The sequence below is a fragment of the Ambystoma mexicanum genome, chromosome 9 (genome assembly GCF_040938575.1).
Source record: "Ambystoma mexicanum isolate Mex_15411 chromosome 9, UKY_AmexF1_1, whole genome shotgun sequence".
NCBI classification, from domain to species: domain Eukaryota; kingdom Metazoa; phylum Chordata; class Amphibia; order Caudata; family Ambystomatidae; genus Ambystoma; species Ambystoma mexicanum.
In genome coordinates this window covers 606,989,633-607,003,685 of record NC_090931.1, presented here as the reverse complement: position 1 = coordinate 607,003,685, position 14,053 = coordinate 606,989,633, and the positions used below count along the sequence as shown (strand labels likewise).

Below are 14,053 nucleotides of genomic sequence, written 5' to 3'. Positions count from 1 at the left end.
ATAATTGTATTTTCGCTATTGTGGCAACTAACGAACGATCCACGACTTTTCACAGATAGGCTTGCTGTTCGTCCATGTTACCAAAATTAGACCAGGAGGTTTATAATGGGCTTGTGTTTCCAATCTGATCAGATCCCTTCTGGTTTACTAGAGCTGTGGGGCTGATTGATAGTGGTTTAGAAACCGATACTCATTCCTGGACCACTGGTGCCCCGGAAGTTGATTCGTCACAGTCCTGGTCTTCCTGACCGGGGCTTGTCAGTAATGCTTAAGCTCATAAGATACTGGATAGACCCCACGCACTTTCTCCACACATCTGCCACGGAACAAAAATGGCGGCCCAGGAAGGTAATTGTTCATATTCTGGGGACTGTTTTCAGGTGCCCCTGAGGTAAGTACCGTGGGGAACAGTGGTTTGGCATTCCCCCTTGTGGTCTAAGGTTGTCCGAGTTGTTGTACATGCTCACCAGTCTACCCTGGAAGCACTGCATGGACTTCTGCGGGCCATATATGAACTCGGCTTCCCTGCTCGACTCTTCCTCACCTTGCTGGTACTTCTTTAAGGTTGCAGCGTGGACCCACAGCAATGCTGAAGCTTTCCTTCCTTTCTTTGGGTTTCTGTTGCTGGGCAGCTGTAGCTGCTGCTTTATGATGTTCAGCTGCTAACCTTTTCATCACACGTGCAAGGCGCTGGATCAGGAGTCTTATGTTCATGCTTCCTTCTAGATTCTTCTTCATGTGGTGTGTTTCTAGAAGAGATAGAAACTGACAAGCATATTTTAATGGAAGAGGTGTGGCTTGAGTTAACGGTGCTCTGCACAGAAACATGCTGGCAAAAGGGTGAGGGACAGGACTTGGGGCCCACTTAATTGTCACTGTCCACCTCTCCTGCAACTAGCTCTGGATCTCTCCCTAATAGGCCTTCCACCCCTGGTGGAGAAGGGTTCCCACTCCCTCTTGACACGGCCAGGGTACTGACTTTGTCACACCTGCCACTGGGGCGGAGAACGGAGGTCACAGTCCACTCTAATTCACTAATGTGTCCCTCTGATGAGAATGTATGCAGTTTGTGCCAGCTGGTGGGGTGCCTCTGAGTTGTGTGGACAGTCTGTCTTCTAGGCTCTTGGCTGAAAACGCCAACTCATGGCTCAACCAGTAAGCTTCCAGATAGTGATAGCAATGACTTTATTGTGATTTGGGGCCTAGACTGAGAAAATAAACCATGCCCCACCGAAGGAAGCCCGGACAGATATGTTCAGAGCGTTTTGTAAATATATGACCCTTGTGTCTTATGTTATACTTTACCTTCCCTCTTATGTTATACTATGCCATTTTATGGGCTTGTGTAGGGGGCCAGAGCTACTCCCTACAAGGCCTAAGGTTGCCAGATGTATAGCACAAATATATAGTGCAATGTAAGTGGGAGGACACCTCAGGGGCAACACACACAAACACAGACCTCTGTAACAGGATGATACTGTGCAACATAGGTTTGAAGCTCTTCGAACCTGGATAGGTGAGTATGGAGGACTATATAAATCACAATGAACATTCTGTCACAATTTCTTTTAATATCCTGACACGTACTTGTTGTTTCCATGAGCACCAACGTATTTGTTAAGCTCTGTTCTTCTGTCTTTGCAGGAGGCGGACAGTGCGGAGGAGGAATGCAGGTCACAGCCCCGCAGGTAAGCTCCTTGTTACGTATGATTGATTGATTTTGATTTACTTATACAGCGCAGCCGGACAGAATTAACTGCATATGGGCTCAGATTACAATCGAGCTCCAACCCTTACAGCGAGAGGACCAAGTTAGTCCCTATTAAAAAAGCCTTAGGTTTAGTTGAACAGGTGGGTCTTTAGTGCTTCCCGAAACTGTGCTAGCCCTTTCAGATTCTTAATTATCCAAATAATGGAATTCCACAGATTTGGTCCTTAAACTGAGAAGCGTCTGTCTCCTTTGGTAACAAACAGGAAGGGAGAATAACAAGCAAGCTTGTCATTTGAACATTAAGAGCGGGGTGGGTTGTACCAGATTAGTTTCTATGATAGGTAGGCGCAAGACCTTGTAAACATTTAAAAACAATGCACAGGATCTTTACGTCTATTCTCTGTTTGACCAGGAGCCAGTGTAGGGATTGTTGCAGCGCTGAGATGGGTTTGGCTTTAGGGACTTTGAAAATTAGTCTGACTCCGGCATTTTGGACTTTTTGAAGCTTGTTAATCTGGCACTTGGGTATACCAGCTAACATACAGTTACCATAGTCCAATCTTGAGTTAATTGGCGTCCCAACTACTGCAGCGTGATCCTGAGATGGAACATATGGCAGTGCCAGGCACAGGAGGCACAAAGAATGGAAAATGGAGGGAAATGTACCCCTCCCTGGCTATTGTAACCTACATCTAATTGTCATAAGCAGCCCAGGGTCTTAATCTTGGGTTCATAGTTGAGCTTGGAACCCTAAAAGCATGAAGTGGAAACATTCTCGGCATCCTTGGGTAGCAGGTGCCAGGGGCCAAATATTATATTGATATACCGTGGCACAAAAGCCCAAGCGACCCATTTCGGTATTGGGGGACTCTGTTGGGGATTTCGATCTGTTGGCTATGTCTTGAGTTGTTTCTCCAAATTGCAGCGATTGTTTAGTGTTGTGGCTATCTTCTCCGGATATCGAAGGTCTAGTTTGAAAGACAAGGTTTTTGAAGGAGTGCCTGGTGTGACGAATGAAGGGAATTTGTCCCTTCTTCCCAAGGGGGAGCCCCTTCCTGTGAGACTATGGAGGTGAGCCCACCCGCAATATCCTCCCTAGGGTAGAAGCAAGTGGGACCCCACAGAGGGAGACTCCCCTTTTGGGAGCAAGGACTCCCGTTCCCATGAGGAACTCCCTACAGCTGAACATTTTGGGATGCTCAAAGGCACCAGAAGATATAAAATATCAGGACTGGGATGAAGAAAAACAATACTGATGCCCTTATTTTATGGGAAACGAGCATATCCCTTTTAATAAAAATTACCAATCTACTGAGACGAGGTTGATTAATTAGGATTCTGATAGAGGAAAATGAGAAGAGAGAGACAAGCACGTATGTAGGCTTGGGGAACTCATACCTGGAGAAGACAAAAACTCTGAAGCCAACGTGTTTCAAACTCGCCAGAGAATGCAGTGCTGGACGGCTGTGATACTGTGAGCATGAATGGAGAGAACCCAGCAAGACAAGGGCCTGCGAGAAGGTGGTGGCGAGGCCACGTATCAGAGGCCTGGGTGGATAATCTATCCCCAATGATAGTCTGTCTACAAACTATCGCTGAGACCACCGCCAGAAGCGAGTCACAAGGTGTCCGGTCACACCGTCAAGTACCGACGCAGTACGGAGAAGCAAGTGAATGCGGAGAGAGAGAGAGAGAGAGAGAGAGAGAGACGCCAGCGAAACAAAGCAAACAGCGGTCTGTGTTCCGAGGAGATGTGCTTGAATGAGACATCTCCCTAGATCGTCCCCCGTCAGGGACAAAGTTAACGGAAGCACAGGAGGCACCCAGGGAATCGTTATACTGCACACACAACTCCTCTCAGTGAAGAAAATTAAATGGAGTTCAATTGGAAACGAATGAATTTATATCCTATTGATACTAGAGAAATAACCATTGAAAAGTAAACAATGGAGGAGAAAAGCAGTCTGACGAAATACCCTGGGAAAGTGGCAATATAAGTAAATACTGTATACAAGAAGAGCATAATGTATAAGAGCGAGAGAGAACAAAGTGTGAACCAGAGTTTGAGCGAACTAGACAATTGGACTATATATCAAGAGAAGTATCCCAAGTGAACAGGATATACAATTGTCCAAGAGGGAAAATCCACCAGAACAAAGATTCTTCAACAAGATAGACTAACGGCAACGAGGAGAGATGTGAATACTACGAGAGTCCCAAAGGGGATTCCCGAAGAGAAAAGAATATTTACAAATGCAGTTGATTAATTAAAGAGACTGATCTACGAAGTCATACAAGACTATTTGCAAATTAAATATTAAAAAAGAACCCCTACATCGGTCGTAGGAGTACCGTCGGGAGAAGGGAGCCGTTCTTTGTGATTAAGTTAGTTGTTATAGTGGTAGGGTCAGATAGGGTAGTTTTGGACAGCAGACTTGTTTATTTAGATGTTCACAACTGATGAACGAGCACTTTAGCAAGTAACATAGGCACGGAACACAGAAAGTGGTAGGAAAAGATAGGCCTACTGTGCATCATGTCATCTAAGAGTCTGTGTCATTCATCTCACTCGCCACACCGGGTTGTGGAAAACAGGCTCACTTGTGAGTTCTGATGGGAACGTTCAAACATGACATAATCGGGTAACGTCCATTGATGCACCATGCCATCTGTTGACTTGGCCTCATGACCTTTTATATTTGCCTCTGCATATACCTTCTCTCCTTTTGACTTTCCAGAAGTCCCTGTGCTGTATCTGCTCGTGTCTGAATCTCTGCTTATATGATCAGCCTCACCAGACTCCTCCCCTCCCCCACCCAATGATCCCCCCTTTACAAGAAAGCTCCATTTAAAAAGGTGTTGGGTAGCTTATGCAGAAGATAACAGTCCAGTTGTGCCACAGCTGACTGGGTAAAAACACGCTGCCCACTGTGCGGAGTGGGGGTGGGGATCGTGGGGTTGGAGGGGGGGTGTCTGAAACATTTGTGTTTGACAACCTTTCTTGGTCTAATTTCTGTAAGCCAAGATCAAACTGTGTTCTATCGTGTCCTCGTCATGCACCTGTTGTGATTTGTTAAGTTGTTACATTTCATGAAGATCTACCTCTTGAGGGGCTGATGTTGAATCTGAGCCCCCAGCTTTCACCAGTGCACCCAGGGAGATTAATCGGCCACCAGTGGTGGGCTGCATTTCAGCCTCTGCTTGAAACCACCGAGGCAGCCATTTAAACACTCCACATTTGGTGCGCCAATCAAGCAAGGGTTCATGTCCAAGTGCACTGGGCTAAGTGGTAATTCCTTCTGTTCCCTAAAGATGCTTTGTTTTCACAGATCGTTGTGGTCCCTGGCAGGTCATTCTACTGTTGCAGATATATAGGTACAGAGATGATTTAGTTGTCGTTAGATCAGCTGCTAAATTAAGAACCACCTCTGATGCTCAGTGTCTGAGTGCAGAAAGATGGACTGAGCGCAGGAGCACGAAGAGGGATTCCAGGGCCAGTGTCAATGGAAGTATGTGTTCCGTCACCATAGCCCGTCGCTAAAAGGAAGAATGTTGTAAATTGCTTCAGTAGCATCTTTTAAACCTGATATTTGGAGTAACCTATACTGAAATGTTACTTTGAGGAATGGCGCCAAATTCCAACAGCAGAAAAGTAATGACTAACCCTGTCCTACAGATACAGTTTGGTTCTGCCTTCACTCATAACAATGCGCTTCGAGTCATAATCCTGCGTGACTCTCCATCATCATAAGCAAGAAGGGGCTACGCTTCTTACCATCTCATCCATTTCTTAGTTATTTCCCATCATCCCAACCGGAGCAAGGAATTCGGCTTCTCTCACTGTGCTTTGGCCAGTCCTGAACCATCCAGCTCGGGCATCCTGGAGCAGGGTTGGTGTAAGATATGTAGAGGTGTGTCCCCTAAAGGAGAGTGGGGTGGGGGATATGATGTAGACCTTCAAAGTCCTGGCAGTTGGGTATTACCACGATCGACTTGTATTTGTTTTTTACTGGGGTTTATATAGCAGGAACCTAGCTAGGAAGTAACTGAGCACTGTTAAACGGGATATTCGGAGTTAAGTGGAAGCATAGGTTACAGGTTATAATAGCTTGGAAATGCCATAGTACATGGGTGGTTACTTCCTAGTCCCTAAGTAGCCCCTAGGTGTTCCATGACAATTATGCTCTTGCGATGGATCCTTGCTGAGCTGCAGGAGCCTTTCTCATATTATCCATGTTTGCTGAAGGACATTTTTGTCAAATGTAGTCTTAGCCAAATTATTTTTTTTGTAACCACCTAGTGTACCCGCACAACTATAGATGGGATGGTAAGTGTGGGTTACTTATATAGAATGGTGGGCTGGGAGTCAACCCCTTGCTTTTTACAGATATTGAGAGTTATGCCGGACGCCCAGGCCGACCGGAAAAGGAAGCGGGGTTGAGGGAGGGTTAGTTGGCGGGAAGGAGGCTGGGTCCATAGCTAAAGAAGGCGCGTTTGCCTTTAGTTGGCTGGGGTTCCGAATTGACGCACCCCTCTTGACCCAGAGGGTATAATGTAAGTAACACTGGAGAGGAGAAACTCTGCATTAATGCGTAAAGGCTTTGGACATGGTAGGAAGCCATGGGAATCCCAGACATCATTGTGCCTTTGTGTAGCAAGTGTGCAGGGATTCGGACCTGGTGGACATCCTCTCCTCTGATGGATGTCAAATTCTGTGTTTATGTGCAACAGCCCCACCACATTTCATATTTCCAATTTCTTTCCATCCGAGATTGTGTAAGAATGCCAACAAGATAAACCTGCGCATCCACTTTTCGACCTAAAAATAGACTCACCGAACCCTAAGGGATTTAACGCACAGCTGCCGGCCTTGAACCCCAGCCAGCAGCGCATGACGGCGACTTGGTTTTCCCAAACAACCCACTTCAACCCAGGGCTCTTTGGTTGGTCGCCTGGAAGCACTTGCACTCCTCCTTCCCCAGGAACAGCTCGGGCCCTGGAGCTGTTAGCGACCCGAAAGCTGCACAGTGCAGTGTTGGGTCACGTTGAGCTTTATGTCCATCATTGTTGAGCTTGGCCTGCGGGCGCAAGGGAGGGAAAGGGGAGGTTTTGTTTCCACTGTTACGCTGCATTTCCTAGATGTGACAAAGGTGCCGTGTATTCCGCCACACAGGCTGTGCGCGTGCTTTCCAGTACATGAGCAATGCGTCATATGGTTATAGATGATTGCCAGGCCTCTTCAGAATGCCCATTGTTCTTTGCCTGATAATCTGCTCCGGCCCCTAATTGCCCTAACCCACTGGATCTGCACCCTCACGCTTCTAGGTGATACTTGGGGAGTGAGTGGTGCCTGCTTGATTTCCTGGAGGTTAGGCAGGTGTTAGTGCAGAATAACTTTTACCTTTTCAATTGCTCCAATCCTCGGCCCTGGTTCTTGTACTGATCAACCCTCTCTGCATCAGATCAGGGCATTTATATTATTCCTAACAACATGGATAGTAATGAGAATCTCTCCCTTTCCCCCCGAAATCTTAATGTCGTCTTTCGCTGTGCTTTTAATAAGCTGATGGCTGCCTGTCCTGAGTAACTGCACGTCTTTCGTATAAAAGACACAGTACCGGCACCACTCAACAGGAAGGCCAATGCTTTTAATGGAGGAGTACCATCACTTCTAAACAGTAAGCAGGTACTCTGGGATAGTAGTGAGCACCTCCACTTCTTTTCTTTCCATTTCAAGCACTGGTCCTTCAGTCTTCTCATAGGGCAGCGTACTGCAACCGTAGGCTTTCCTGATGTTTTGGACTACACATCCCATCAGCCCTCCCCTGCATAGCACAATGGGAATCGTAGTGCAAAACCTCTGTTGAGCCACAGGTTGCATACCAAAGGCTTAGGCAGTGGTGCCAATAGAAATCAGTATTTGGGTTGGGGTGGGGGGGCGCAAACAAGTGAGGACAAATACAGCGGGGAGGGGGCAGGGAGGTGGCACATCAACTAAGGGGGGTCAACAGGCCTAACTGGTTTAAATATACCTATATGTTACTAAGAGTGACATTAAGCATGTTCAGAGTAGGTTGAAGACAATACAATGTTTCCATACACGTTGATATACATCCTAAAAAGTTAACTCTTGTTCAGCAGTTGAAAAAAAGCTGTATATGCTCTCAGCAAGAGACTGCATTTTTATAACTCAATCAGACATCACTTCCAGCACAGCTTCAAATAATGTGTAGTTAGAGGTGGAATTTAGCAGAAGACATCACTTCCAGCTCAGCTGAAGACATCATTTCCAGCTCAGCTTTACATAATATCCATTAAAAAAGCCAGTTTAACGCATACCGCACTTTCAAATGATAGTCAAGGACAGTCAGTTTAACAGACAGTATTTTTAACCAGGCATCTATCACGACCCCTGGGGGGCGGGCTGTGCAACAGCAGCAATTTTAAAATGCTGTTGTCGAACAACCCCTTTCCCCCCCCAAACACGCCAAAATCAGCTCCCTACCCCAGAAGAAACACGCTGGCACACACATTCACTCAAAGCATGCACTCGCTCATTCACACGAAAACCCATCATCAAAAGCTCACTCAATACACACAACACAAGCATACACTCAAACACATTTAAATTAACTCTCCTTCTTCCCCGATCCTGACGTTACCTACCCGCGCTCCAGCTCCTGCGTGGTGCGAAAAGGAACCGGGAAGCATAGAGCACTTCCTGTTTCTGGTACATGCGTGCAAGAGCCGGAGCGCTGACAACGAAGTGCCCTGCTCTGTTTGTATGTGCGGTGGAGAAGGCGCACAACGCCATTGAGCTGACCGTCCCCCCATCCTGAAATGTTAACTGAGGGGCAGGGCTTCTGTGCCCTTTAACAGTTGAAAGGACCAGGAACATGCCTCTGGGCGCATTTTGTTTCTTACGGGGCAAATCTACAATCTGCTCGGCTCCGATGATCAAGCACTGCCCATTTCCCAGGGTCACAGCCCCCCTGAGACACACAGGCTGCGTCCCTGGCTCTGCAGCCAAGCTGTAATGAACTTGACAACACGTTTCTTTTGTCCTCAGCCACATAGCCTTTCTTATGCATGATGGTGAATTTCCAACTGAAAGATCACCAATCACCTTGCAAATCTGTGACAGTTAAAGAGAGCAGCACAATAGAGCACCCTTTGAAAATACGTTCATACCCATAACGTCTAATAACGTGATATGCTAAAAAGTAAAGTTTGCTTTGATGTCCTTAGTTGAATGTTCTTAAAATCATACATAACACGCTGTGACGAATCTCCAAACCTAAGTGAGTTTATGACACAACTTATTTTATTGTGTCTTAAAGCGCTGAAAATAAAGTGGGTCAATGCATATTTTGCCTTTTGCATCTTATAGTTTTCCATTCAGGATGTGGGAAATAAAGGTACCCTGATATTATTTTGGCCCAACATGCTGCTATAAGGATTTACATATTGTAAGGATACTTTACTATGAAATTTGTGTATTTTGCAAGTAAACTCCATAGAACAGTATTATTGTTGGTCTTGACACCCAAAACTTAAATATTTGTTCCAAGTAAAGCCTGGAAGAAGGGGGCTGTGCCCAAATTGCAGAGTGGGTTAAAATCCCTGCTTCGTTGTTTAGCGCAAGTGTGTGATCCAGGGCAAATAATGTAATCTCACCCTGACTACAACTGCAAAAATTTGAGTGCTTATAGGTGATTGTTTAAACCCTTACAATAGGACAGTTTTAATTAGGTGTAGGGGCATATTGGTGTACCCTGGTGCTCCTCTGTTAGTGGCTCCAAAACTGTCACATAGAATTGCATTATTGCTGCACTTGCCCTCCCCCATAATCTCCTAACACTTGATTTGACAGGCAGTCTCACCAGCCATTCAGTGCACCAGAGATTCTAATATACGAACTGTGGTAGAACCAACATTACATTTTCTCCCCTGTTTCTCCCAGCCACTGAAGTTGCCTGGGTCGTTCAGAGTACTGCAAGAAACAAAGATTAGGTGAAAACCCAATCATACAGCCGCTCTCTGGAATCCCATGCTGGGTTTTATATTAGTTGTAATTTCACTATGTATAGTTCCTTCGATCCAATTCTTGAAAAAATACAAAAGTCAAATATATAGTGATTTTTCAATGTTAAAAATTATTTTATAGAAAGAAGTGACTAGTAGCCACCAAAATTGTTCTTCGTGAGGAAGAGATTGCCATAAATCACTCTATCTGAAGACTTATTTTTGTGCCAATGCATTTCGGAATATAACAAATTCCTTCATCAGGGCAAGTCTAAAACAATAAACACATAACATTCACATGCAATTGTGCCAACCATCCCAAGATTAATATCCAATATAGAATAATTCCCACATTAGAAACAACGTAAGTATATAAATATCAGTATGAACAATCATCATCCAAATAGTTGAAAAAATATGAAGGTAAACACATACCCGACAATGTAATGAGCCGGATCAGAAGGCAGGTCAAAAGATATAAAATAAGAAACAAATCAGTACAAAGGCAAGTAAAGTTATCCTATAACAAAATGGAGGGAATATCGGGTCCATTACCTGATGTAGGTGAGTAATGGCGAAATCTATGTTTCAGAGGTCAGGCTGCTCCACCGTGTACGGCGAGTAGGTGCTGTGAATGGTAAAGTGAATATATATAAAGGACCTATTCAAAGTGTAGCTAAACGCTAAATAGAAATAAACAGGCGTGAATTGTAACTCACCATATGTAAAGAACGAAGCGGAGAAGTTCTCTCAGCGTCTGCTCAACGCAGACTGTCTTTGTTGCATCGGCGCGTTGCCGAGCAACCTAGTTTAATAAGACACGTGATTGAAGGCAGAATGTCCTCCTTGCATCGGTGCGCAGCCAAGCAACTCAGTTGTGTAAGACACGTGATCACGGCTCTATGAACACGAGCCGTGACCCGTGTCCGAGAACTGATCAATAAACTCAATATGATCAAAATATCTAATTACTGGACCTCCTGGGGCAGTAATGATAAAAGTCATCGCCTAAGAATCAAAAAAGAAATAAGTAATCTGTCATCCATGGACATAGAAAAAATACTAAGATTGAATGAACCCATTTGGATAAAAGTAATGGCTGTTATATGAGCACCTCAGATGAGGCTATACTAATTATGAACGTACCTAAGTAGGATGGATGGAGCCTAGGGAGCAACCCTAGGGCTGTACCTTATATTAATAGTATGTGCCTTAATGCCGCTAGTGGTGTCGTCTAGACAGACGGCACCTTGGGTCCTGGGGGAACTCCAGGATGCGCAGCATGCAGGACATCTTTTAAACATGGGAAACATCTCTTGTTCATATACATTCAAGTGACCCTCAACATTCAGGTCATATACGTACTGGTGTCAATCTAAACCAAATGATGCTAAATGCAATGTAAGAAAACAATTAGAGAAAACAGTGAAAGTTGATCTCCTCATTTAACCCATTGGGTGCCAGACTGCCAAGTTTGTCAATCCAATATGTCTCTCTGCGACTCAAACGTTGGCATAAATCCTCATGAGGGCTGTTCTTGGTTAAAGCTTCCAAAATTACAAATTTTATTTGGGACACGTTATGTCCATTGGCCATCCAATGTCGTGCCACAGCTGAATTAATGTTTGCATTACGAATACAAGATCGGTGTTCACCCCACCTCAATTTAGCTGTTCGGGTTGACTGTCCCACATAAAATTTCCCACACGGGCATTTAATGCCGTAGATGATATTACTACTGTCACATGTAGCAAAAGTCTTAAGCATAATCTTCTGCCCCGTCCTTGGATGGTTAATGGAGTTTCCTTTAATAACAAAATTACAGTTGACACACTGTAAACAAGGATATGTCCCAGTTCGCTGTGTCATAGGTTCCCTGACTGTAGGTTTCGTCTGCACCAATTCATCCCTTAGGTTCCTACTGCGTTGGTATGCAAAGATTGGTCTTTCACTAAAAATATCTTGAACTCGAATATCATTCTTGAAAATCTCCCAATGCTTCATAATAGTTTTCTTGATTTTGTTACTTTGCGTAGAGAACTTGGATACAAATACTGGTGACTTCAATTCTTTCTTACTTTTGGGATTCTGTTCTGATAATAGAGTCTCTCGTGATATGGCATCAACTCTGTCAGATGCCAGATCGAGTTCACCCTGCTTATATCCCCGGGCCAGAAATTTTTCTTTCATTTCCATCTGTTGCATTCTGTAGTCTTCAGGATCACTCACTATTTTCTTGACCCTAAGTAATTGGCTGTACGGTAGATTCTTCAGTAGGCTCGGCTGATGGAAGCTGAGTCGGTGCAGGAGATTATTCCGATCAGTCTCTTTCCGAAACAGTGAAGTGCTGTAGATAGTGAGTTGTTTTCTGACTTGTACATCAAGGAATGTTATGATTTCATCTGAGATCTCTCTAGTGAACTGTACCCTTTGGTCGATGCTGTTTAGATACACAAAAAATGTTTCAAAAGACTCTCTGGTTCCTTTCCAAATTCCAAAGATGTCGTCTATGTATCTCGTCCAGATGCGGATGTCCTTGTTCCATTCCTGTTTATTCAATACATGGTCTGTTTCAAATTTATACATGAAACTGTTGGCATATGAGGGTGCCATGGTAGCTCCCATTGAAGTCCCTGCAGTTTGTAGAAAAAATTGGTTGCCATATTGAAAATAGGAGTTCTCAGCAATGAATTGTAATAATGCCAGTATGAATTCCTTCTGGGCCCGTATCTCGGGTGCTTTCAGTAACAGCCATTCTACAGCCTCCATTCCCAGGTCGTGGGGTATAGAGGTGTATAAACTCTTCACGTCTATAGTAAACAACAGATCTTCAGGCAAAGGTGTCAATGAGCTAAGCTTTTGCAGGAAGTGGGTGGTATCCCTTGTGTAGGTGTTGGTCTCTTGTATCAATGGCTGTAGGAAGAAATCTATATAAATCCCTAAAGGTTGGTTGATGCTCTCTATCCCTGCAACAATTGGTCTACCTGGTGGTTTGATGGCATCTTTATGGATTTTTGGCAGCGTATAGAAATTAGGTATTCTGGGATGTTCTTTCGAGAGAAATTTTTGTGTATGCTCGCTGATCCAATCCAATTCAAATGCTTTATCTAGGAGGCTCTTCAAATTCTGTTTAATCGAAAGGGTGGGGTCATGGTCCAAACTAGCATATGTAGTCTGATCTTGGAGCTGTCTTCTACATTCAGCATCATAGTCACATGTATTCTGAATAACCAAGGCTCCTCCCTTATCTGCAGGACGAATGGTAATACTCTTGTCACTAAACAGGTCTCTAATCAATCTCATCTCGTGTGGTTTTAAGTTCCTGTACGGAGGATTTCTGTAGCGGATACGTTCAAGGTCCCGAGTGACTAGTCTCTGGAATATTTCTATGGATGGTACTGTATTTATATAGATTTCTTCCTACAGCCATTGATACAAGAGACCAACACCTGCACAAGGGATACCACCCACTTCCTGCAAAAGCTTAGCTCATTGACACCTTTGCCTGAAGATCTGTTGTTTACTATAGTCAACCCGAACAGCTAAATTGAGGTGGGGTGAACACCGATCTTGTATTCGTAATGCAAACATTAATTCAGCTGTGGCACGACATTGGATGGCCAATGGACATAACGTGTCCCAAATAAAATTTGTAATTTTGGAAGCTTTAACCAAGAACAGCCCTCATGAGGATTTATGCCAACGTTTGAGTCGCAGAGAGACATATTGGATTGACAAACTTGGCAGTCTGGTACCCAATGGGTTAAATGAGGAGATCAACTTTCACTGTTTTCTCTAATTGTTTTTTCTAATTGTTTTCTTACATTGCATTTAGCATCATTTGGTTTAGATTGACACCAGTACGTATATGACCTGAATGTTGAGGGTCACTTGAATGTATATGAACAAGAGATGTTTCCCATGTTTAAAAGATGTCCTGCATGCTGCGCATCCTGGAGTTCCCCCAGAACCCGAGGTGCCGTCTGTCTAGACGACACCACTAGCGGCATTAAGGCACATACTATTAATATAAGGTACAGCCCTAGGGTTGCTCCCTAGGCTCCATCCATCCTACTTAGGTACGTTCATAATTAGTATAGCCTCATCTGAGGTGCTCATATAACAGCCATTACTTTTATCCAAATGGGTTCATTCAATCTTAGTATTTTTTCTATGTCCATGGATGACAGATTACTTATTTCTTTTTTGATTCTTAGGCGATGACTTTTATCATTACTGCCCCAGGAGGTCCAGTAATTAGATATTTTGATCATATTGAGTTTATTGATCAGTTCTCGGACACGGGTCACGGCTCGT

At 44.3% G+C, this 14,053-nt stretch overlaps 1 protein-coding gene across 2 annotated transcripts in view; it reads left to right on the top strand.

The window, feature by feature from the left end:
- The window catches only part of SSH2 (slingshot protein phosphatase 2), an 878,905-nt gene that overhangs the window by 496,054 nt on the left and 368,798 nt on the right, over positions 1-14,053 (top strand). For both annotated transcript variants that reach the window (XM_069615249.1, XM_069615247.1), the window contains one exon: positions 1,645-1,688. In XM_069615249.1, the coding sequence (XP_069471350.1) occupies positions 1,645-1,688 (44 nt within the window). The remainder of the gene's footprint in view (positions 1-1,644; positions 1,689-14,053) is intronic.